At 40.1% G+C, this 27,731-nt stretch overlaps 1 protein-coding gene across 7 annotated transcripts in view; it reads left to right on the top strand.

Moving 5' to 3' along the window:
- Nucleotides 1–27,731, top strand: part of LOC124135590 (receptor-type tyrosine-protein phosphatase mu-like) — a 197,182-nt gene that overhangs the window by 27,345 nt on the left and 142,106 nt on the right. For 6 of the 7 annotated variants that reach the window (XM_046500968.2, XM_046500964.2, XM_048399677.1 and 3 more), the window contains exon 2: nt 18,950–18,973. The exons of the other annotated variant lie outside the window; for it this stretch is intronic. In XM_046500968.2, the coding sequence (XP_046356924.1) occupies nt 18,950–18,973 (24 nt within the window). The remainder of the gene's footprint in view (nt 1–18,949; nt 18,974–27,731) is intronic. 7 annotated transcript variants of the gene reach the window in all.

Here is a 27,731-nt window from a genome sequence, read left to right as displayed (position 1 = left end):
TTACGTGAATTGATTTGTAATGAATGCAAGAGGTTTTAGGTGCTGCTTTTCACTGTAGGGGCTACTTTCGTGGGTTCGATTCTCTTGATCATGATCTTGATTCGTCATCACCATTTTCTGCTCTTGGGTTTCACAAACAACGTTACGTTACTGAAATATTGTCCATGCTGCCACCAACTCTCTCATTCAAGTTGTTATGAATAAGTCACTGAAATTCCTGTTCTCCAGAATAACCTAGTTTTGCTGTAAGTGGCGCTTTCAAATCTTCAAGTTTAAATGCCATGTACAATGACATAAGTTGTACGGAATCAGCAGCAGCAACGGTTAGAGATGGGGATTCAGCCTTACACTCTGACATTTTAATCGTTTTTTTCACCGGAACAACCCGACGAAGGGTCTCAAATTACTCTAAAAAACAGAATGTTTTTCTGTAGAGGAATGTTATGGCAACTAGTCACCGAGTTCTTCCCTTCTCCCGTCTGACTTTCCAACAGGGCGTTCTTAACCTTCTTATCTCATCTTTCCGTTCTGGTGATAATTTAAACCAAATTCACTTCCTCGTTTTGAACAGATGGTTGAAGAGCATTGCGACTCGCTACGCCTAATTATTCAGTTAATTACACACATACCGGGATAAATAGCTTGCTGGGCGATAGACGCTCAATGTCATTACACAAAAGACATATTTTCACATCAGGTATCAATTTAAAGAAATGGAATAAGGGTTGAGAACTAAAAGTCTGCGAATACATGGTTCGACCACATGGCAGAAACACGTGTGACATTTAGCAGTAGCTGTATGTTCGCAAAGTGAATGTCAAATCTAACTCGGGGACCTCCCCCTTTCTGTTCCAAAGCTGCTGTTGTCCTTATGGTGGACTGGGCTCCCGTCTAGTGTTACCCTTTGGTATCTACCTTGTTCTCGCTGTCAGCTAAAACAGTATCTTTGTAACATGGCTAAAGCTGTCCAACAGCTACTCAAGTGTAATACTAAGTGGATAATAACACGTAAATTAAGTGGCAAGATAGATCCCATGTATATGTATCCATGCTTTTCTTAAAGACCTACTGAAGTGAGGATCTGATCTATGGCAGTGTTGAGTGTGCGTTATTGTAGCCGACGGTGTATTTTGTTGTTCATGCTATCAACCACATGTTTTCCCTGCCAAAACTCGATTATGTACAGGCCGCCTAGATAACGCTTAAGTATCGCTGACGGTGGCGCAGAATCGTCCTTAGCCGATGGCAACATTATTTAAAATGTCAACAGAAATAAAACAAAAATAAAAAGATGCTCTGACAAGTTTGTGTCCATGCCATAAACCGAATGGCTACGTGTACGTCTTCCGTAAGGCAGCGTCGAGCGTGGAATCACGGGAGTCGCAATGCTATGTTCTCTTCGTGGAGACGGCGCCAACGGGTGAATTCGTGGCCCAGATAACTGTCTGGAAGCCATAGCAGCCGGGCTCGGTATGTCGACAGGGCCAATGTTTGTGTGGTAGAATGTCAGAGTTCATTTTGGTTTGTTTGTATAGTCCTCCGACTTGTGTTGGGGGTACAGTGCTATTGTGTTGGGAGTGAGGGGGTGTCTTGGGGGCAGGGAGGATGGTGCTATGAGGGTGGGGTGGGGGTGAGGTGGGTATCGTGAGAGGCATATGGTTCCATGAGAATGCTGGAATTAGTGTTTATTTGGTTGCGTGGGATAGGGTGTGTGTGTGTGTGTGTGTAAATCGGAACGACCATATTACATGGTTTAAAAGGCAGGATGCATGTGGATGTAGGTTAAGAAGAAAGGTTGTTTGAGGGGTGGGGTGGGGTGTGTGTGTGTGTGGGGGGGGGGGGGGGGGGGGGAGATATTACGGGAGTGGCTTCGGGGAAACCAATCTGTATTAGGATCCCGTCGGGGTTGTTTACTTGGCTTGGATCCCTATCGCAGCACATCTTCACACAACTGGTTTCACACCAGGTGATGCATTGTTATGAGGTTGGGGATTGAGAACATTTATACACCCTGGGTTATGTTATATGCCATAGTTCATCCATGAGTGCACTCATGTTGTCTGTTCGCCAACCATACGCTGTGACCTTTCTCTGTATATTTACAAATCTGACGGTGCCAATTCTTCAACAGAAAAATATGACAGTCCTTTCAATGACCCTCACAAACAATACGTTTTAATCCTGTCATGTTTGTCTCTCGCCCTACAGTACGCAAATATAGGAGAGAGTTATGCATATGGATGAGAAACAACAAAACTCGTGACCACCATGGCACACAACAAACAATCAACTCGTGCTCTCCACGGCACACGATATAACTCGTGACCTCCACGGCACACAATATCACTCGTGACCTCCATGTCACACACGATATGACTTGTAACCTCCATGCCACACACAACGATACTCGTGACCTCCATGACACAAAACATAACTCATGACCTCCATGACACAAAACATAACTCGTGACCTCAATGACACACAATATAACTCGTGACCTCCATGCCGCACACAACAAAACATGTGACCTCCATGACACAAAACATAACTCAAGACCTCCATGATACAAAACATAACTCGTGACCTCAGTGTCACACACAATATAACTCGTGACCTCCATGCCGCACATAACAAAACATGTGACCTCCATGACACAAAACATAACTCGTGACCTCCATGATACAAAACATAACTCGTGACCTCAGTGTCACACACAATATAACTCGTAACCTCCATGACACGTGGCAATACGCCAACTGCAGTCACTCTGTCTGCACCAATCCCACTTGTCAACCACGGGAGTCCACTCAACAGCATTTGACTCTCAGCACTTCTACAACAATGAACCATCCGCTGGGCCAGGTGGAGGATCTGATCCCTGCAAGACAACCGCCACCACCCCCTCTTCCAACTCTACCCCCTACTGGGCCAGAAGCAGGGACAGAAAGAGGACAGATAATGTGTGTAATTGACTTTTGTACCGATGGGTCAATTTATCACCATGTGCCCTTCAAAGGTCACGATGTCACGACGCACGAGCTCTTATGTTGAAAAATGAAGATTAATTGGCAGATTAAATTATATTTTCAACACATTCGGGATAATAACAGGTGTTAGGAAGTGAAAATCACAAACGTGTTCGGAGCACGTGTTTAAACTGCGGACGCCCTCCCCCCTGTATTTAAACAATCATTCACCCCACCCCACCCACTCCCTCAATATTCCAGCTTGTACCCCACGCTGTGTTACCAGCTGACCCTCACCGACACCAACAATTAGTCGTATTGTGGGTGGTAAATTGGCCATTAAACACACGTGTGAATTAGCTGAGCTCTTCACTTGATTTTGTGCCTCCCTTGAACATGAAACGTGTTATGAGTTGAATTATGCCATTAATTATGCTTCGTTGATTCATCGCGTAATGCATGCCTCATTTTGGAGGTATCAATTCACCAAGCCATCATAATCAATCTCGGTTCAGCTTTTTGAACCACCCAGATTCAACTTTTTGAACCCCCGGATACGGAATGTGGTGTTTTTGAAAAATATTGAAAATATGTATTTAAGGATCTTTTAATCCCCGTTGGTAATCCACATACATGGTATAAGCCACGCATGTGCAATGTGATCAGTTTTATGCACGCAAATTGCGATGAACAAGAGAGACTAATCCAATTCTAAATGTGTTTAAGCTGACAAGACGTTCACAAGGCTCTGACAGTATATTGAGAAAATACTTGGCGCGCTATCTGCAGTTGTCGGCTCAACCCGCCTGTTTCTTTTCAATTAACATGGTCGGCTGAAAGACAAACCACAACGTTTTTGAACTGCAATTACCTTCTGTTTAGAGAAAAGTGATAACATCTTTAATTGTGATAGAAAGTCAATATCTTGTCAAAATATTTGGACCCGGAGAAAGCCTATCACGTGTCCCTCGCCCCCTGTGGAGAAAGACACAGCGCCTTACTTGAGATGTAACCTGACACCCGCCACGGCATACTTGGCTTTTCTTCTTGATCACGTGACGTGATTGACGCGACCATTGTGAAATACGATCCTTTGCCGACCGAGTGTCCAGAAATTTACATTTGTGATTACAACACCGAGTGGCCCTTCTGTTCAAGTAATGTCTCTATTTATAAACAAATAAAGATTTATTGTACAAAGTACTTTGTTACTGTCTCTTGCGTCGAGGCTTTTAAGTTCCGTACTATTGATCCCGTTTAAAGCATCTGGTTACAATGTACTGTCAGCTGTGTTCCCTCGAGCTATTTCCGTATGTAACACCTCTTACAACTGTATGCATAGTACTTATCATGACACCTTTCAGTGCGAACATCGCTAGTCCGGAAACTTCATATACCGGACACGTATCATTGGTCAACAAATTTGATCCGCAGTGATAGATATTTCACTTATCTTACATCTATCCAATAGCACGTCTTCATGCGATGATTCAAACAATTAATTTGTCAGCTGTAATCTTATTATTGAGCTCGTTCTAGTACTGATGGGTTAGATTAATTACATTTAGAAAGTGGTGTATTTTTCACACGACATCTTACATTATCGATAACTTAGCTCGGGACAATATCATGAAGCATTGACCAACTTTAATCTAGACTACCATTGTTACTTGGTCAGGTTTTATAAAACTAAATCAGCATCTCCTTAAATTGAACATTTGGGTATCTTTCAAAACTAGATAGATCGTTTTGTTCAATAAGGAATTGACGTTTCTTAAGCGTTAAATATTTCTTCCACAAAATAATCGTCTGAAAGGTTGTTCAAAGTTTAAGAAGTCCGGAGGAACCAGGCTCAACTGTTTACAGCATGTTACAGTATCATCTGACCAGGTCGTCGAAGGCGCCGTGTAAAGTTGCGTCACTTAGTTTCGCCAGGATCCGCTGTTCGTGAGTGCGAATCCCAGATTCTGATTATGGTCCTTGGTTTATCAGCAGCATAACGCAATCGTTTCTTACAGACCCGACCCGTGAAGATCCGGGGTGGAATAGGTCTTCAGCAACCCATGCTTGCCGTAAAAGGTGACTTTGCTTGTCGTAAGAGGCGACTAACGGAATCAAGTGGTCAGGCTCGCTGACTTGGTTCATGCATGTCATCGATCCCAATTGCATGGATCGATGCTCATGCATATGATGTGAATCACTGGATTGTCTTCTCCAGACTCGACTATTTACAGAACGCCGTCATATAGCTGGAGTATTGCTGAGTGCGGCGTTAAACAACAAACGAACAAACAAATCGTACAAACCCCAGGAAATATATTTTACAAAACTTTGACCTGGATACCCACCTTCTTCGTCCTTACAGTCTGTAGTTCCGTTTTCAGCTCCTGTAACAATCTGTCACACAGACCCTGAAATAAATATATCCAATATATCTCCAGTCTATAAAAGTTAACCAGTCTAGATTACTCAGTACCATTCCTGAAAATGAAGAGTCTCTGGCCTCCTTTTTGTCATATTTTATTAAAGATTGGTAGACGAGATTTCCTTAATACCCGAGGTTCCATATAGAATTATTCGTATTTAACCATATACACAACTTTATTTCGGGGACTTAGCTGCACCAAACATAGGATACGGACATGGTAGTCTACACCATGTCCGTATCCTACGCTTGCGTTGCTGCAGCTAAGTGGTAAACGCTAGGACCTCCATCACTCTTGGGTTTCCACAAAGATGACTCGCCCTCATATTCCGCTTCAATGTGGCGTTAAGCCCAACTTACTCACTTTTATATGTAAATTGCTCATTTTAAGGACACCCATTGCCCCAACGTTAAAGTTATACCTTTGACACGGCACTCCACAACACTGATGAGTGAACCGTTAACGAAGTATGCGGCAGTGCCTAAAACCTCTCTCAGGAAACATCTCCGGTCAAAAGTTGAAATGAATTTAGACTCGCCGGTAGCTCGTTAGTCGGGAGATACGTCAGCGGACGGGATGAGGATGTTTTAGTTCCTGTGAGATGCTGACATTCGTAGACAGTTCCTGTAGGTGTTGATGGAGGCATTTGCAGGGAACCGAGTGGTAGTTTACATGGCATAGAATGGAATGTCAGCACATGGGTTGGGATCAAATGGGGCCGTAATTTGAGTATAATAAGAACAAGCTGTTGCACACAAATACGTCACAGGTTGCGTTCGCGTCTCTCGCTGATTACGATATGTCTAAAATAGGAATTCAATATAATTTTAGCACAAGATTTTGTGTTTTTGTGTGTTGTTTAACGCCCCATTCAGATATATGACGGCGGTCTGTAAATAATCGAGTCGGGACCAGACAATCCAGTGATTGACATCATGGCCATCGATCTACCCAACTGGGATTCGATGACATTCATCAACCGGGTCAGCGAGCCTGACCACCCGATCCCGTTAGTCGCCTCTTACGACAAGCATAGTCGCCTTTTACGGCAAGCATGGGTTGCTGAAGACCTATTCTAACCTCGGATCTTCACGGGTATTTAGTATAAGACAGTATAAGAAAACAGACTAACACATAAGTTCCTGAAATAAAGGTATGTAGAAGGTTAAATGAACATAATTCTATGAAGGAGACCTCGAGTCTCTTAATGTCAGTGCTGGGAGGGGCTGCTAGAGTTGAAAAGGTGACGAAAATGAAATGAGGACGATTGTTCTATTAAATATACGCTCTGGGGTCTGTGAGGGAGACTGACAAATAAATCTGTGTGTTGGCAGGGATACGTACAGCAAACGATTCCAGAGATATGAACACCTGCGTGCAATGATATTTACGCATTTGGATGTGACCTTTTTAATAATCATGTTTGATGACTGAATTTAACATACTGGTCAAACGGTCATCTTTGTGATCTGAAAATTCTCCGCCGGAAACAAGACTATCGAAACAGGAAACTATTTAAAACATTGTCGTGTTTAGTCTTCAGCTGCAGATGACCACCGTTGAGTAGGTTCGCTTTATATAGTGTTCTGTACGTCAGATTTCGTTGCATCCGAATTGTCTTAATTATCAAAGGATCCACTGTACACTTGCGATAGTCTAGTAGTTAAAGTATGGTACAGTGCGTGAAACCCAATTTTGGAATCCTCGTCTTCCCTTGCTTTGTTTGTTTGTTGTTTAACGCCGCACAATATTCAATATGTGACGGCGGTCTGTAAATAATCCAGTCTGGACAAAACAGTCCAGTGATTGATATCATGAGCGTCGGTATACGCAATTGGGATCGATGACATGCATCAACCAAGTCAGAGAGCCTGACCACCCGATCCCGTTAGTCGCCTCTTACGACAAGCAAATTCGCCTATAACGGCAATCATGGGTTGCTGAAGACCTATTCTACCCCGGATCTTCACGGGTCCTCCACTTGCTACTGATTGGAGACTGAACGGGGGACATGACAGTTTATTCTCATCAATATTTGTTATGACCATTTGATCTAATAACAGCATCACAATCATATATATTGTTTGTTATTGTTAAACGCTGCGTAAAACACGAGTCACTCACCCCTCTACACAATAGCTGAGTTCATGTCGGTGACATTGTTAGGGTCGTTTTTAAATACACCAATTTTTGTTTCTGATGATGAAGAAAATGTGAAATATGCCAACAATCAACTTCGGTTGTAATAAAGTAGTATTTGATATATGGATGATGATTCAAGCCTTCACTTTGAAAGGTTTTTCCCAAAGATGTGACGTACGAGTCATCAAAGCATCTGACATCAACACGCGCTGTAGCAATTCTCATAATGACAAAATTCTGTTGAATGCAATACGGCGTGTGTGGATGGACCTAACACTGTTGTTCTTTCTTTGGCGTCTCGTATATCAAACACAGACGCAGTCTGAAATGCACATGTCGTGAGTACTGACATAGGGGACATCTCAAGCCATTTCTGGTCCCAGGTCGTCCATATTCAGTTACTGTCATTGTGATCGGGTTTGATGAGAAGATTTTTAAACGTGTTTAAATCATTTTGCACTTAATATGACCACTGTCTCTTATCAAATGAACATGCAGCAAAGGGACTAGCTTATAAGGGACATTACAATCGATGAGATGTAACAGTTATGGACACATTGAAATGAAACAGTCCCGAACCGTGGGCTTTTTCGCAAGCATCACTGCTTTTATAGGGAATGGAAATTCAATTTCTCCTTTGGGCTTTTAACGTGCTTCGCGACACACGTTTCATTCCGTAACAGAGGTTTGTTTTTACGTTCAACACCGGGGATTTTGCAAGTGTCCTCATTTTGGAGATATGGAATTGTATGATGTAAAAAAGGTAATGGGGATTGAATTTTGGTCTTCATTGGTGGAATGAATCTCACATTATCTGTAATTGCTTCACGTTTCAAACCTGTGATTGATCATATTTCGTTTTTGGTACAATTTGGATACAACTAGATCCATACGAAAACCCATGCTCGATCTTTTCCGAATCCGGAATAAAGCTCGCACCTCTCCAGTCGATAATGGTTACAATAAACCCCTTGCACGTTTCTTGCACGACTAGCACCAGGAAATGAACATGGCTCATATGCATAGTTTAACTGCACACGAATGATTTCAGGAAGGCCGAGTACGTGCGTACAAAGATGTCAATCAAACAATTTTCTGATGGTAATTGCACAAAATCACATTATCCTTATATTAATCTGGAATATTTTATTCGATTCGGCCGTTTGATTTTCTAATTCTCGGTAGACCAGGTCTCCCACACTAAGAACGAACTGAACAGCAATGCGGGCAAATTATCTTGACATGATGATTAAAGCCGCTGCCAGTCCCGGTAGACTGAAAAGCTTTCCCAGCACTGAAACGGAAAACGGTGTTTTTAGACTCAGAAGATATGAGACTTCATATTAAAAGATCAAAAGTAACCAGGGACCCATGTGCTCACTCTTTAAACATGCGACTTGGTTTTTGCGGGAAATGTCGTAGACATGACGTTCTTTTATGTGGCGGGAGACAAAAGGACTGAATTACATTGTATGTTTTATATGAACGATGGGAATAATAGCAATTTAGTCATCTGGGCAGACATTCCTTGTCCATTTTTTTGAGTCATGATTCATAAAGTCAATGCATTTATTCCTAAAAAATAAAAACATGCACAATGTAAAGGGGAATGCATCTTAAACTTTGAAATTTTATGATGCATTCTTTTATCCGTAATATTTTCTTTAAATATCTGTAATATTAAGTTTACGTTAAAACACGCACAAAATAACACATTGGTATAGTTGAATTATATTTACCACACGAATTAAACTGAACGTATCTAAGATGGTGAATCTTTTAGCTGCCGAATTTCGTTTATGTCATACAATGTCAAAATCAAACATGTCAGTATCATATATCTTAAAATGTCTATTTTGTCATATGCCAGAACCAGAGGTTATTTGAATTAGAAAAACTAAGACAACATTGGTGGAAAATACGGAAACTGTTAAATATCCATGAAAAATATGTCATTCTTCATTCGTTAGGAGACATTTCCTGTTTTTAAAATAAGCGTAATCGATGTAGTGGAATTAGTTAATAGATCGACTAATGCTGTTTGTATAAGAACAAAATGAGTTTAAGAGTGTGATTTGAAGGAATGTGAAGATGATTATCGAGCCTGCTTGAACAGGCAGTGTAGTGATAGAAAACGACGAACATGAACACGCCATTCTTGACAGCTTTCGAATCTGCTTACTGTAATTTCATTCCAATTAGAACCCTTTCCAAGGAGTGTCCTCCCATAATCGCTGCTTTTCTGCAGGAAAAAGTTTGCAATGCAGGTTTTTAACCTCAATTCGCCTGCAAGAATGATTTCTTAGACCCGAGCCCACATTCTTGTTAATGAGAAGATATCACGATAGGAAAAATACGCCACGAGGTTTGCAAGATGTAATCACTCGGCCCTCTACGCGACAATAACATAAAGGGAAGACATACATGTCAAGCCTGAACTAGTGTTTTAACCTTTGAAACCGATCACATTACTCCTTCGCGTTGTCTTTCGCATAAATCTCTGAAATTAAACACCATCATACCATTAATCTAACAATTCGACATTTTAACGTCATGTTAAAATTATAATAGCAAATAAAATACAATTAACGAACCTACCACCTAAAGACATCACGCAGTTGAGAATATTTGCCTTTTTGAAGATTCAAATACAGTTTAAGATCAAGATTCCTTCTGTCAAATTTTGAGGAACCTCGCATCTCATCTTGTCACATGAAATATTACTCTTAGCCTACATTTTCAACTTAATTTACTCATTTGTCTGACAAATTCGTTTGTCACACCGATCAGCTTGACAAATAGCCTCGCGTCTATCATTACCGGTTTTCAAGAGCAACCATATGTTCAAGACAGCGGAAAATAAGTGGTCACGTCGGTGCAATGGTCGCGTCACCAACCGTTGGTCGTCGCCATCTTGTTTCTCCGGCATATACCGGAAGTCCGGATGTTGGAAAGTCGTAAAAGCGTGAAGAATCAATCAAATGGTGATTAAATCATGCTCGATCTGACATTGTGTTCAAGTAGAGGCTCCATATCTATCAGATTACAACACAATCTATACCACGGACTCTTAATTGGATTCGCTTGGTCAGTATTTCCGATGGAATCTAACGACAATACGCTCCGCGTCGTCAAGCAACCTATTTTATCCCCCGACCACTAGAAACATTTCATGATGTAATAAACATGTATGGCCGTTTCTGTTCCCGAAGATAAAGCGTATATGTTCGTGTTCTACTGTAATTAATTTCGTGGTTATAATTGTTCATCTCCGATGTATTCTACGAACGTATTTCTCATTCTATTGCTTTCCATATTGCTTTCTGAAATATAACCTCCAACCCATTACCGCTTGTAGCGTGCTCAATGTCTTTAGTAGCATAGAAGTGAAAGTCTCCATTTTCTATGTCAGTGTTATGAAACATCAAATCATGAAAGTCGTCCATTTCAATAAATGTCAATGTCAACCGATTTTATCTAACAATAGATGTGTGTAAATACAGTCACATCGAACGGCAAACAGACACAGCACCTTGATCATTACAGACATGTCGTTTCAATCTAAACCACTGTGCGTGCATTTACACATGAATTCAATGCACGTAGGGCAAATTTACCAATTTTCCTCAAATGGTTTCCTATCGGAATATGCTATATATGGACGTAGAAGAAATTGCAAACATTTGTCAGTGCCACATACAGACGTTGTGAGGAATAACAAATGAATGTGGTTTGTCTCCCTTGTTCGATATTTACTCCTTCAAACGTTATTTCTGATTGGATGAGGTACTGATGAGAATTCTGAACAATTTCCATATGTTTAAGTATTGTATGGTTCTATAAAGATAATATTGAGCCAATAATATCTATCCTCGATTATCCAATCTATTATCTAATCGCTATCATTCCTTCGTTTTAAACCCGATACGAAAGGCACGACACCTAAAAATATCCGTCCAATGAAATTGCTCTCCCGAACGTGAGAAATTCTGTGACGGAGGTTTGACGTCACTCCGGACACGAAGCTATGATAGCACAAGGATCTGAGCTTTAATCACCACAAAATGGAGAATGATAATATGTCCCCGAGTAATGGAGGATGATAAATCTTAGATTTCGAAATCATCAAATTCCTCCTTCTCTGGGGTTCTGATACTGTTCCCGTACATTGATGTATTTTATTGTATTTTTTAAATTACTTAAATTAAACAAGTTGATGATGATGATGATGTCATGTCGTTGAGAAAGAGATGGTCGTATTTGACATGGAAGAGGGCAATCTTAGTTGTATGATTCGTTGCCGATCCCTTTTCACTTTTGTGAATAATATATTTAGAATAATTGCTATTCTGGACATCAACAAAAAAATATTTGGTGGGGTTTAGTGAATAAGATTCGGAGATCAATACATTATCAGGTTTTAATAATTCGGGTATTACGTATTAATGTTTTGAAAAGAAATATATTTCTGTTTTGGAGTATCTCTTTCATTTGTGATGTGCAATTTTGAAATCGATATTTCTGTAAAAGATGGGTTATTTCAAATAAAATGTATGTTTCGTGTTAAATGAACAATCTCTGCCGCTAAACAAGGATCTGAGGACATCCCATTACAGGTCACGTCAGAACGACCTTTCGCGAACTTTTACCGACCAATCGAATGACTGACAAGAGGTCGCCATTAGCTGATCAGAAGGCAGCTTTCTCGTGCACTAGTTTCAAACTGGCGACTACTAGAAAAATATTGTTACAAATTCTCGATTAAAAATGTGAAAACTGAACAAAAGAAATTCTTGATTTGCAAAAGATGGCCTAGCTTGTATGGATTTAGTCGTAACGCCCGTAACTGCCGTTCGGAATTCCCCGTGTTAAACGTTTCGAGATTACAAAACACGTTCCGGCTGTCACTTTCCTGATCTGGAAAGCGACGCTCTGATTGGTCGGATATAAGTTCGTTCTGACGTGACCCGCTATCGGATGTCCTCAGATTTCTGTTTAGCGCTAGCTAATCACTGGATTGTCTGGTCCCGACTCAATTATTTACAAAACGCCGTCATATAGATGGAATATTGCTGAGTGCGGCGTAAACACACACACACACACACACACACACACACACACACACACACACACACCTGAGTGGTGGTGTGACCAGATGCCATCTCTTGACAATGCTGTTCAAGCCTGCACAGCGGGACTAATAGCACCGAGTTACTGTTAGCATCGTGACATAGATTACTTCTCTGACAACCTTTATGTTCCAGAGTGACCATCAATTTGTATCAAGATGGTCGTACACAGGCTATGTTGTTTTTTTAAAACAACCCATGTTCAGCTGTTTCTGGTTTGACATTGACGGAGGCGAAGGTGGTGTGAAACAAGTTGTATTATGTTCTGCAATCTCAATATGGTATAAAACCAAACATTAGTAATGTATTGTGGCAGTAATTGGAGATTGTTTTGTATGATACATTACAGCTTTTAAAGGTCGTGGTAATGGTAAAGTGGCAGTTATATATTAGATACATTAAGATGAACTTGGGAATTGTTGTTTTGAAAAATATGGTTGTGTGATATGCTGCATTCGTAAAAGATAACCATCGGACGAAACCCAAACTGGAAGACCTGAAGTATCACGTGACATGAATACTTAAGTGCGGAAGAGTTATCAAGAGTTAGGACTTATGTTTGTGAAAACCTAGTGTGTATGCGGTGTAGGGGTTGGTACGAAGAAGCCAACAATTCATATAACGACAGATCTCTTCTACACGATAATAAAGGCTAGAAAGTTCCTTTCTTCTTCACGTCGAAGACCCGGGTTCGATTCCCCACATAGGTACAACGTGTGAAGTTCATGATATTGCTGGAATGTTGCAAAAAGCGGCGTAAAACCATACTCACTCACATTATTTTGCATAATTTGAAACAGTTTCATAGTTACGAAACACTCGGTCGTCATGACATAACATCATTTTAGTATTCTTATATACTATACTTATAAATAGTTATATTCCAACAGTAAATCAATACAGCGATCGAAAAAGACTATGCGAATGATTAACTGGATGACATTTGGTATTAAATGTCCACAAAAGCCATATAAAGCTCTTTCTGTTGCTTAATAACTATGAAAGCACAGTGTCTGACATACACTTTGGTTTTCGTCTTGGCTTCCGATTGCAACATACAGTCACACCGTCTGAAGATGGAAATCATGAGTTGAAGTCACCAGTCACAACCCTATGAATAGTATTTGCAGAAGCTAAATTTAACGCCGTTTTCTATGCAAGGTAACGCTTCTATTACCCCCTGCTATGACTTAATCATTCCTCTCGCCATCCATCAAGTTCCTGTGTGTATTCATGCATCATTAATAAGGTCCACAGACAGATTATGAATACTTTGGTCATCTGCAGCGTCCCTTGGGTGCAATGATATTAATGAGCGGTCACCTCGTCCTCTGGACAGTGTCCACTGCAGGGCACGCATGCTTGACAAGGACCAGGCATACATATCGGTTGTGGTCGTCTCCGATGAAAATAAGAATAGGGGTAATATACCGCCCAGGGGTACTCCAGTTGCACTCTTTAATTACTGCATTCTGGAAAGGGGTTATGAAAAGGGCAGTTTCTGCTAGCAATGATATGGTGTTTGTGGTATGACTTTCGGTCGACCTAGTGTATAATCAATATTCCATGAAATTATGCGGCTAATTATTTTTACCAGAAACGTTTACCTTCAGGCTTTGAGCGTTATTTTTGAATGATTCCATTGCCAGCATTGATCTGTGAATGTACGTTAAAGGCAGCATCGCTAATACCATCTCTGCAGTGAAGACGGCGCACGTTAAAGGTCTGATGACGTTTTTTTTTAAAGCTCGCCTAATTAGTATATTTTTTGGTAACCACGTTAGACAGCCTATGTTAGACAGTGTCTCTTTTTAGAGAGAAGAAACACGTGTTGTTGCTTGAAAAACGGACTTTATCAATACTACAGTGTGTGGTGGCCGATATGAGTGAATGAGTTGATTTGGACCCTGTCTGTACAGAGTTGCGTCCCTTATGCGTGGCAGAAACCTATTAACATGGGCTGGAATCCCCGAATCGCCCTGATCATGTTTCTTGGTTTGTCAGCACCATACCGGAAATCGTGTGTTTCACGAAAGTGATGAAGGTCTTAGATTATGATTTTAGGTTTGTCAGCACCACACCATGCTCGGTTGTTTCACCCAGGTGGAAAAATATGGACCTGCATCACTTCGGGCTTTCCCCCAACGAAAAGCAGACACGCCGTGATGTAACTAATACTGTTCAAAGCGACGTTAAACCAAACTCACTCACTCACACACGCCGGTCTCACTTATTGACCGCTTTTAATAAACCAAGAACGGGTAGATGCATGCTTTACGTTACAAAGAGGGCCCTTAAAAAGAATTTAATTGAAATAGTGAGAATAAATGTTGGGAAAATGACTGATAAGTACTTCAGAACGGTTGCTTAATATCTTCCCCTTTACGGTGTTCTGTTACAACGAGCTTATGCTGTCTTTGTAAGAAAGAAAAAAGGCAAATATTACCGATAATGAAACTGACAACCTTTAACCTTTATGGACATTTCAATCAATGATGAAATGTACAATAATCAGGAAGTAATCTACGCACTCTATCACCGCCAGCTAGAGCATTTTCATTATGTTACGTATCAAGTAAGGATTCAATGTGTTCCCGTCATACTCATAACTCATTCAAACAATCTTCCAATGGAAATGTATGTGTCTTAACAAGACATGGAACCCACTCACCTTAAAGCTTGTGTCATATATTTCATCTTGAATTCAATCTCTGTCAAGTTCTCTGGTGTCCAGGGGCAACAGTCAGTTCCAGAAGGAATCGATCACTCAGATTTTCTAATTTGCCTGTTAATAGAGACATCGATCTTCTCAATAAGATTCTCTGAGGTTTACAAACATTGGCAGTCTTCTGACAGTCGAATAAATCAAGGATATCTGGTTTTGCATTTATAATATTAAAAAAATTACCTGTGGTGCATGAAATCAACTTTCGTTAATCGCAGTATGAAATATGTTTGATGTATATTTTGTAGAGAAATACACTCGAAATGCACTACTTAATATTACAGACTTTAATTTGATATTTTTTATTAAATTAATATCAGATGGTAACTCGTTTCATAACATTCCCTTCTACAGTTTCAAACGGAGAATCTACAGTTTCAAACGGAGAAACTGATGACTCAGAAAGTGTTAGGTGTATTCGAGATATCTAACCTTATAGCCGCAGTTGTTGCTTTGTTGTTCGACTAAGATTTTTTTTTTTTAATGCTAAACTGGATATATTATTTTTCATGGCTAGTATGACTGATCACGTGATATTTCTATCACGTTTTATTTCTAAACAGGTGTTTTTTTCTGAGTAATGAGAGCACAAGATAACAGGTGCTATATGATCGATTTGGATCGATCCATCACCCAAGGAAGAAATTGCAATAGCATGGCAATTTTATGCAAATATTAGTGGTCCACTTTAATCATTTCAAGCTTCCGGCTCCCGAAATTCTCAAGGGTTAATTTACCACAATGGTTGTTCTGCCCATGGACCATTGCATATGGCGTGTGTTTACTTGATGTTGTATGTACATATGAATATTACAAAGGGAAATTCAACACAGAGGCCAGATTTCAAATGAAATAGTTTGTCCAGCTATATTCCAACTATATGACGCCGGTCTGTAAATAATCAATTTATGGAATTGGGATATGATGACATTTATCAACCAGTGCCCGTGAAGATCCGGGTTAGGATGGGTCTTCAGCAACCCATTCTTGTTGTATGAGGCGACTAATGGGATCGGGTGGTCAGGCTCGCTGACTTGGTTGATGCATGTCATCGTATCCCAGTTGCGTGAATCCATGCTTTTGACATCAATTACTGGATTGTCTGGTCCCGACTCGATTATTTACACACCGCCGTCATATAGCTTGAATATTGCTGAGTGCGGCGTTAAACAACAAACAAAGCATCAACCAAGTCACCGAGCCTGACCACCCGATTCCGTTAGTCGCCTTTTTCGACAAGCATAGTCGCCTTTTACGACAAGCATCGGATGCTGAAGACAATTCATACGGATCTTCACGGTTCAAAGGAAATGACGTAGATAATGCTTCATCATTTATGTTTAATGTTGAATCTTAAAAATGAAAAAAACATGTATGTATTGTCTCTTTATGTCATGAAAATGAAGCACTTTTAGGAAAGAATGTGTTTACACTTTGCCAAGTGCGTGCATGTCAGGGCGAGTTTGCTGTAGATAATTGCGCTTATCACGGATATTATGTGCATGAGAGATGCTAATTTTAGGTAATTGGATACCATGGCAACCATGATGGGGTGGTGGTAGATTTGCGCATCAATCTGATAAACCTTTTCAAACCGATAACAAATTCAAGTGGTGTTTCCGTTTGATGGGATACCAAGCGTCTTCTGTTTCATAACATATATTAAATGGGGTATAGGACTAATCAATTGGCGCGCTGGTATATTATTCGTTATCATGTGAGTATCGCCAAGAGGAACGTGTGTTTACTCATCATGCAGGGGCGGTCGGGTAGCCTAGTGGTTAAAGCGTTCGCTCGTCACGCCGAAGACCCGGGTTCGATTCCCGTCATGGGTACAATGTGTGAAGCCCATTTGTGGTGTCCCCCGCCGTGATATTGCGGGAATTTTACTAAAAGCGGCGTAAAACCATACTCACTCACTCACTCATCATGCTAAGCATCAGGGTTCGCTTCCCCATAGACCAGTCACAACGTGAGGAGACACAGCCAGCCAGCCAGCCAGCCCTGACACGCTGTCACATAAAACGGTGTATGTAAATGGCTGTACCATTATTTACACTGACTTGCTATGACTCACAGCTTCATTCTCCACGCATATTTCTACTACCAGGAAACCATTGTCTGTATTCACGCCCAGTGCCCTGAGCGTAATTAAACCATTGAGCGTCTCCTGTTGTGTTGAAGGTAGCATTGACCGATGGGTTACAGCGATAGCGTCATTTGCACAGTAATTGTACAGCTGCACACCGAAAGTCCAGGCAAGCAATTCGCGTGTTAACTAAGCCAAATTAAGAGAAGCGATGCTACTGGAGATAGCTTTCTAATCAGGATCTCTCCCAGGGATAAAGGTGTGAGGAGATGAAGAGCCAAGCCATCAGCCTTGTCTCTTTAACATCTGTTTTTGCTCTTAGCTTCAGATGAACTGTTGATATGGAGGGACAATTTTTTAATAATCCCTTCTGTAACATCGTTTTGAAAAAGGTTCGTTTATTACCAATAACACAATCACGCCAGAAACTATGATTGTGGGTTCGAATCCCGGTTCGCCCCGATTATGTTTCTAGGTTTGTCAGCACCATACCCGTGCTCGTGGGTTTCACCGAAGTGGTAAACGTCTGAGACCTGCATCACTTCGGGCTTTCCTCCCACATTAAGCTGAGACGCCGCGATATAACTGGAATACTGTTAAAAGCGGCGTTAAACCCAACTCACTCACTCACTCTAGGTAGAAGGGTTTCTCAATACTCGAAGGTTCCTATATGGAATGTAAATTGTTTGACCTCATACATAGTATTTAGGGGTCTGTGTGTTAGTGAAACAATAGACCTGCCATTTCAGACAATTGTTAACATAGAATGACAGCGATAACGTTATTCTGTCAACGTTTGTCTTTTCGGGAGATTACAATACATAACGCTACGTAAATAACAGCGACCAAACCCTTTCCATGTTCATAAAAAATCACTGCCAAAAACAGTCGATTGTACGATTCGCTATATCATGAGCGTGTGTTTCTGAATCATTAACAAATAGTGATGATACCAGGTGTTCGCAAAAAGGTGCGCCTACCCTGCCCCACCGATGGCACCCATCACAAACACATGCAAAGGCAAATCAATTGTTCTATAAAAAAACACGGGAACATATATGGTATACATGCTTGTTCAAACAGCTGAACGGTCTTTTATATGTTAATGACATTTGTGTAGATGCATCTGGTGAAGTATATTAACTGTGTCTGACGGGAACACATTATTTCTGGCTCTTTATAACTTGATCCATACATATGCTACTTGTATACTTATACAGTAGATAATTATACTTCAGAACTCAACGAGGGGCAATAATTATTTCAATTATCATATATCCAATATGAGTCACGCCGTTGAATATGTCACACCTAATACCCTGCACAGAACTGCCAAACAAGTACACCATTATGAAACAAGATGTGTTTTTTGCAGCTGTTTCGAACAATGAGGCCACAGTGTGTAAGATCTTCTTTCATGCTTACAATTTTTCACTGATTACGATATGAACGTGTATATTTGTCTTTTCCAGTTAATTATGACAGTAAAAGATTCGGTAAGTAGAATGCCAAGCTGGTGTCTGTTTTGCCAAAGCTCATGTTCTTGTCCTCTCGGTTCTCCATCGCCACAATCTGTTTATATCTCCATGTTTCCTGTCATTTGACGGCGGGGCATGGTCTTTGTATTTCTTTCCTATTTCAATTCATCTTCCTTATCGCTATACATATGCTTTATATTTCACACTTCCTTTTCCTTTCTTACACGTCACTTCCGCTCATGCGCTGTATGATGGTGTTGGGGTCACTGTTTCAAGGACGAATGTATGAACTCTTTTACATGCAATTGCCTTTTATTGCCGTGGTGTTTTGTGACGTTGTTTGCAATGCACCTGCAACACATGCATAGAATTATTTTTCGATTCCTGTATACGTACAGGCATATTTTACAGGTAACCATCTTTAACAAAGTGTATATATTATATTCATATGAAAACAACACATGCCGCCTTTTGTCCAAGTGGTCCCGTAAGCTAAAATTGTGTCGCCATTTGTCATTAAGCACTATATTTCTGTTATTTCCTTTTGCTGTAGAGTCACGTATGTAAGTCTCATTTCGCGCGTTGTCAATGTTCTGTGTGTGTTTTGTGGCAAAGCTCGGTGTCTCTGTTGTTCTATGTTGAGAGTGCTCCAAAAAGAGTATTTGTGCAATGTATAAAATATTGTTATTATGACACACATGGTCTCTTACATTAATGTGATATCAGGCACATTATAGCTTGTAAGAAGCCCCATCTCTTAATCTGATCTGTAAACAGTTATTTTCCATTCCAACATTTAGGTATTTTATCTCGGAATATATTTACTCAAATCACATAAATTATTACATTATTCAAGCAAATATTATTAAATATAAAATAAGTGTAATCTAAATTTAGTTGCGTCTTTACAGGAGGTTCTATTTTAATTATCGTTGCAATTGTAATAATAATAATAATAACCAAAATAATTATATTATTTAGACAAATACATTTCAATCCACATAGTCTTATGAAGGTTTAGGTTCACGTTTGTTCGTGCTATTGATTACATAAGATCTATTATTAGAAAATATATTTCCGTGCGTTTTGAAGACATGAACAGTGGCTTTGTAAGCCGATACAGGATTCATATAATTTTATGTACATGGCATCCGCCTGCAGTGACAGAAATACTACTTTCACAGACCGTCAAGCTGTGTCTACCAGCGTGAATATGGTTCTCTTGAGTTGAGCTCCATTAATGAAATAGATCGATTTGACACGAGTTATTGATTGCAATAAGCAATTTACTACGACGGTGATGAGTAAATCTGGTCATTGACAACGTAAAGGAGTGTTGATTACACGAACTTCGTTTTATTACTCATATTTCGCGTGTAATTAATCAATAACTCTATTCAGGAGTACGTCCAATATGCGAAGTAATATTTATACAAGGGGACTTTGGGTAACTCAAACTTGAATCAAAATAGAGTAAATATTTATTTTTCGACACTCTAAGAAATGAATTCACATTTTGCAAATAAGAGATTTTAAGTAAAGTGTTTTCGTTGCAGTCTTGTATAAACATCAAGTAGTCCTTCAGAGTTGTTTGTGTTTTTTAAACTGCATGTATATTGTAAGATGGACATTAATAGACAAATTCAATTATGAAATATATTTATCTTATGAGCCCTTATTGATTCTGTTATGAAAATAATTTCAGTCATAATAAATGTATTGCGTTCATTGATAATGTACTTGCAGCCACTATGAGTTTTCTATAAGCATATTAATTCTACCTATGTCATCCTGTAGGTAATCAATTACGTACTATATATTTTGATAAACATTTGATTCACATTAAAGTCGAAACAGTAAAATGAGGTCGAGATATTATTGTATTTTTTAGTTTGAAATACCGTGAGAATGTCAGAGACATTGTGTTTTTAAAAACTCAGATCAAACATAACGAAAATATATAGATAAAAAGGTAGTTGCACATGCATATTCTTCCGATATCCAAAATATTAAAAGTCAACGCCAGAGAATAACCAGTCTTGATTTTCTGCCGAAACAGATTCCTTTGTGGGTGAAAGGCAATTATAGACTAAAAAACATGGTAGGATCTTCTACCTCACATCGATCCACGTACGTCTTGATCTGTAATGTTATCGCTGTGAAAAAAACACCAGGTCATTTTATCATTGTATCATCCTATCCTGTCAAATATTACGCAGTTGATCTCCGAACTCCTTTGTTTATATATGAAAGCTGGTTACGTTTTTTTGTGTAAACACAAATGTCAAAATGTTATCTCTTTTTCTGCCAGGGACATCCATCTGTCTCTGAAACAACATTATATTGATGTCATATTTTTAAACAAGCCAGGATAAAATATCAAACAGAATTTTCTGACCTTTTTTTCTTTGACGTTAAATGTCACACACATGTTCATCATTTTGGTTTGACTAAATTACCTTTGAAAACAATGTACAATGTAACGCTTTGTAGAAATATTTCACTCTCCCTTGGTAACTCCAAAAAACTATGATCGTGGGTTCGAATCCCGGTTTGCTCCGGTTTTATTTCTAGGTTTGTCGGCACCATACCCGTGCTTGTAGGTTTCACCGAAGTGGTAAACGTCTGAGACCTGCATCACTTCGGGCTTTCCTCCCACATTAAGCTGCCACGCCGTGATATAACTGGAATACTGTTCAAAGCGGCGTTACGCCCAACTCACTCACTCATTCTAAGTTCGTATTTTGTAAGACGATGTATGGTTGTATATAAGATTATGCAATCATGCAAATAAACACCCTTCCCCCATGTTTGTATTGATGTGCTCCCTATTATCTAGCATCTAAACCAAGCCAATCCATCCCTGTACCTAGGCAGTTGCTTTGTATGTAATAGATGAAAAACATTTTATAAAGGAACAAAATGTTCATTGAATTATATATGTGCAATGCTCAAGTACAAACACATTCAATTCGTTAGATCACAATGGTAAAGCTTCAAGGTTATAAACAGCCGTGCAAAGCAAAAGAAGTGTACAACCATATTTGATAGTTGCTTCAAAAGGAAACAAACCAGAAATGTTATTCGATGGGGATTTATTTGATACGGGTATCAAGTTGTTGAGGGCCTTAAGCCTGCGGTGTTTCGATGACTGTTTCAGCCAAGTATAAATGTTTTGAAACGTTTGTAGATCAAATCCAAGTGTATACTTTCTTTGCTTTGTTTATGGGTATGGGTAACGAGAAAAGAACATGGTCCAAAAATGGATAATTTAAAACAATTCTCCACACATGAACCCCTCTACAGTGATAAAACCAGATGTTCGGTGGTCAAACATGCGCTGTTAGTATCACCCTTTGTTCTCGTAATAAACGTGTGGTGTTTAAGCTCTTCGACTTCGATATGATACTCATGAACAACTGAAAAGACTTTGGTTTGACATATTGGATTTTGTTACATTATCTCCGTATTTCAATTCCAATCAAGTACGTTTAACATGCATTGAATACATTTGCAGCTTGACATTTAGTACAATTGCAGACACTTGGCGTAAAATATAGTCTGCTGTTGAAATGGATCGGTCTCATTACAATGGTATCTGAAGGGGGTCTTCCAACACATGAATGCCTTTGAGTGACGTTTCATTCCATGCAGAAAATCTCAACAGGTTTTGCCATCATGGCAGGTCTTATCGCATGGAGACGTGGTTAAAATTTGGAATACGAAACTAGGGAAGCTGCTGACTCACCGCCGCCATTTTGAATCGGAGTAACAGCAGGTGCATCTTCTGATTGGTCAAAATGATATTCATAATCCTGTAACTCATAGGGTCATTTAGTTTTATGGCTCGTCAGTCGGTCCTAGGGCTGGGTCGCAACAAATAAACGTCAATCTCCTTATTACGACATCCTGCTTCCAAGCTATTTACAGTTTTACCGGGCTGTGGTACCACAAATGTTATCAGTCACGCTGATTGGGCTTAGAGGCTATTTATGAACGTTTTTGTTGGCCAACATTTGATTACATGTTTCTGTTTTTTGCCTCAAGGGTGTTTGACCGAGCTTATAGCGTGATGTTTTTTTCGTGATATATAAATACAACGTTGTTATTTGTGGAATTATTGTATGTTCATTACCTGGGGAATAGTACCTACGAATCAGGCTTCATTATTACGTTATCCCCTTAGCGTGTACCGAACAAACATAATTTGATTTCCCCATTAATGAATGTAGTGCATTTAAGCTGCTTACCCAGTTAAAGGCATCGGCCTGGAAAACCAAACATTCAGGGAAACTCAGGCTAATGTATATTTCTCGTTCAAAACGATAATGATAAAATTTGAAATCCATTTACATTTGAAAGTGCCGCAAAGGTCCTGCAAGGGACACAATAAAATTAAAATTAGATTTGTTCACAGTGTAAGTTACATTTAAATCAAATTTTAAATAGACTTCTGAGGACTTGATTTTGCAGGAACAACTTTCAAAAAGAAACTTTTTACCTTAAAAACTGACAATTCTTGAACATTGGGAAGTTATTTTTTTGTATTTTTGGTTTCAAATCTTTCATAAGGTCGTTACAAATACATATATTGATCATAATCGGTTTTCATGTGCAGGAATACTTTTACTACTTTAAATACAACGTCTTATAGGGATTTCCCTAATGTTTTTTGTATATTTTCATACTTCCGAATAAGTGGGAAACAAATACCGTCACAATCAAACACAACCCAACGCAACCTAACACAATCCGTCACACTCCTACGCAGTGCAATCAAACACTATCCAACGCAATCCGCCACAATCGAAAAAAAAGTCACCCAAATCCAGTTTTATGAAAAAAATAATCTTTCCAATTGTGCGTTATATAGTAAACATCACAATCCAACGCAATCAAAACACAATCCAAAGTAACCCAACGCAATCTGTCATAATAAAACGCAACGCAATCAAACACTATCCATCGCAACCTATCGAAATCATCGTCACCCAAATCCAGTTGCGTTATTTAAGCACAAGGTAATGTTGGATGAAAACATATGTGTTAAGTCTATACTACCTAAAATAAGTTACATGTATGTCCCTATTACTATAGTTAATCTGTCATGGCAGGTCAGAGTACCTTTAGGGGCGGTCGGGTAGCCTAGTGGTTAAAGCGTTCACTCGTCACGCCGTGATATTGCTGGAATATTGCTAAAAGCGGCGTAAAACCATACTCACTCACTCACCCAGAGTACCTATAATTATACGGGAAAAAACGGAAGTTCTCCTTTGAGAAGTATGAAAAAATCAGGTGGCCTTGAACTCCTTTTGAGTAGAATATTTGCCAATACAGTTAGAAACCCGTTTATCCGGACTGTACCGTACGGATTAACGAGTCATATCAACATAGTTACACCCCCTTGGCTCTGTATGGTAGGCCGGGTTTCCGGGTTTCTGGACTAGTGGGGTTTCAGTGTACTATTAACAAATACCATTAGCGGTATTGGGGGTTTCTTTTCACGAACCACCATTAGTGATTTCTACCAGAACAACTCCTCAGACCAAATTTTCCACACATTAAACCAAAGACATAAAACCCCCTATAAGGGTGCAGCGATAATGGGACGATTTGTAGCGTTAATTTGTAAATCTCTTCACGCTAGGTGGTCATCAACACGACTTGTTTAGGGAGCTACATCAATCTACGGAGGCGGATGTCAATGTACAGGAACTATTTCACGTTATTCTGCTATGGTTGCACCCCAAGGTTCCAATGGCAAAGTGGCCACTGTGGTATCGCTGGCGTCGGGGAAGCAATTTCTTCGCCACTGATGCTGTCTTCACTACCCTAATCAATATGTGTCGACAGGCTTGACAAATATTATCGGTTTTCTCAAACTTCCATCGTTGGACTTTCGTAAAAAAGTCTTCTGATCGATCTTTTTAATACAGTAAATGGGCATTTTCAGACAGATTTATTTCAGTGATCAATTCTGAAAGGAGAATTTTATGTCGGAAGAAGGAATATGCACATAAGTGCCTTAGCCTTCAAGGGCAGATTTCCTCAAAAAACAACTTCTTTTTATCAACTGTTATGGTAGTGTTGGAGTCAAACGTGAGACAAGGTTTAGGCACCTCTTCAAGAAAAATGGTACCCAACGTCAAATGCTCGTAATACTGAATTGCAAACCATTATTTATGTTTTTATCCCAAAATATGATACCTCCTGGAAGTTAGGAATCAAGCGGTTTTGCAAAGGAGCTTAGTGGCTTGGATTTCCCAAGGGAACAATATGGGGAAAATGAAGAAAATACGACATTTGAAACTCCAGTCTTTGATATAAGAAACATTTCAAATGAATGAAAGGTCCACGTATTCTCAAAGAAACTTTAGTGTCCCTTCTGAGAAATAAAAATTGCAGGTGTTGAAAAAACTCCGATAAAACATTATTCAGAGCAGTTTATTATCATGTATCCCACCCCGACCTCACAGGGAATACATTCATTAACCACTTAGCTCAAAACATGTTCAATACACCCCATGTTTACTGTATGAGGGAATACGCCCTCGAGCCTATATTTACACTGTAGCTCTTACATCGCCCTGGAGTATGGCACCCCACTGGAATTCATGTATACGAGGTTAGTATTTCATGTCATCACTAAAAGCAAAACCCAATCACATAAAACACAATAAAACACAATAAAACACCCATAAGGTAACACGTGGGATCGATTGAATCATTACACACAAAGATACAGGACATTTGATAGTATCACCAAGAGCATGAACCAGTTATACAGCGAATCGTTCCAATTCTGATACTATCAGTACGTGACAATTGATTCCAGTGCTCCCGGCGAGCATCCTTGAACACATCATAGGTCGTTCATGACAGAAGATCAACCATCTAGGGAAATGCGTTCTTAATATTTCATTGGAGGTGTCAACGTCTGATTGATTATCTGACCACACAAAAGAGAAGGTACAATGACTGCCAGGGCTATTCAGTCTTGTTTGATATTCAGTTATGGGATATTTAGGGTTGTGTGGCAGTGGTTTGGAGCCGAGGATGTGGTGACAGGCAGGTGAAGGTTGTGGAAGTTAGAATCAGTTAATGATGTCCGTGTCACGTGGTTATGTAACGGGTCCTGTCGGAAACTGGCATCGGGTGCACTGAAACATCATGAATCATTCATATGAAATTTACTCCGATGCGTTTACGATAGAGGCGCAACTATATTGAACTATATTAATTATTAATGGTACGTAATGTTGTGCGTCTTCTGGTGTATGTACACTCATGTTTGAAAAGTTTATGTCGTTTACCATGACGCTTAATACATTTGCCTTCGATACTGAGTTTCGATGGGCGAACAAAAACTATGAAATGTTCAAACAGTTTCCGGGGGCACGGGGGGCCCAGTCGTCTAAGACGCCGCGATTCCCTGTGCAGAGTTGCGTCCCTTGGGCACGCCAGAAACCTATGATTATGGGTTCGAATCCCGGTTCGCCCCCATTATGTTTCTAGGTTTGTAAGCACCATACCCGTGCTCGTGGGTTTCACCGATGTGGTAAACGTCTGAGACCTGCATCACTTCGGGCTTTCCTCCAACATTAAGCTGACACGCCGTGATATAGCTGGAATAATGTTAAAAGCGGCGTTAAACCCAACTCACTCACTCACTCAAACAGTTTTCACCCAATAGAACCCACGTCCATCTGACCAAGCCAAAAGAAAAGCAGAGAAGAACATCCTCGTGGAGGACATTTCCAAGTTTGACGCATCAATAGTGATCTCCATGGGTTGCCGTGTATTTTCAGCTGAACATTTGACTTCCCTTTGCATGTGTTTGTGTCGGGTGCCACCTGTTTGGCAGGATAGGCTCACCTTGTTGCGAATGCCTAGTTTTATCACTATTTGAGAGTGATTTATAAACACATGTTCATGATGTGGTCGGAATCGTACAATGAACTCTCCTTTTAGTAGAGTGAGTGAGTATGATTTTACGCCGCTTTTACCAATATCCCGTCAATATCAGCGGCTTCACACCTTTCAGCAGAGATTGGTATGATTATGGAAGGAGTTTTGCCATGGGGATCAGGGATCAGGATCTGTGACAGGATAGTGTGTACTTTGGATGTTGCTGATACTATTGACCCCTGGTTTATATGGTGAGGTGAAATGGGTTTTAACGTCGCGTCCACGATTATTGCACTTATATAGCGACGTGCATGTACGTGTGTGTGTTTGTGTGGCTGCTTGTACTAGTCCGGACAGATGCAGATTTATAGTGCTAGCTCACTGAGATACCATGCCGCAGTTTAACATGAATACCCCACTCAGACACAGTATACTGACTCCGAGCCGACCAGTCCTTGTTTTAGCCCCTTAATGCCGAGCGCCAGACAGGGTAACAACAAGTACCACATTTTAACGTCTTTTGGTATGACGCGGTCGGGGATCGAACCCCGGACCTTCCGCTCTCCGGGCGGACGCTCTACCACTAGACCACGGAGGCGGTCCCTGGTTTATAAGCCCAAGACTCGACTATTTACAGGACGCCGTGATATAGCTGGAACATTGCTCGCATTGGCGTGCAACACTATTCACCCTTCTGAACAGCTGGAACACAGAGTATAGCATATCAATATAGTCCCCAAACCATAAGGAAACCGTAAAGCTGTTTTGGCAAAAAGTGATGGCCAATTCTACCCCCAAGCACTTCCTCAAAAGTTAAAACGTATTTAATCCTGCAGTGTATCATTTCGAAGCCCGAACGATAATCCTT

The sequence above is a fragment of the Haliotis rufescens genome, unplaced genomic scaffold, assembly GCF_023055435.1.
Source record: "Haliotis rufescens isolate VD_foot unplaced genomic scaffold, xgHalRufe1.0.p SCAF_2, whole genome shotgun sequence".
NCBI lineage: Eukaryota > Metazoa > Mollusca > Gastropoda > Lepetellida > Haliotidae > Haliotis > Haliotis rufescens.
The sequence above is the reverse complement of the archived record's forward strand: the minus strand, read 5'-3'. Positions and strand labels throughout refer to the sequence as shown.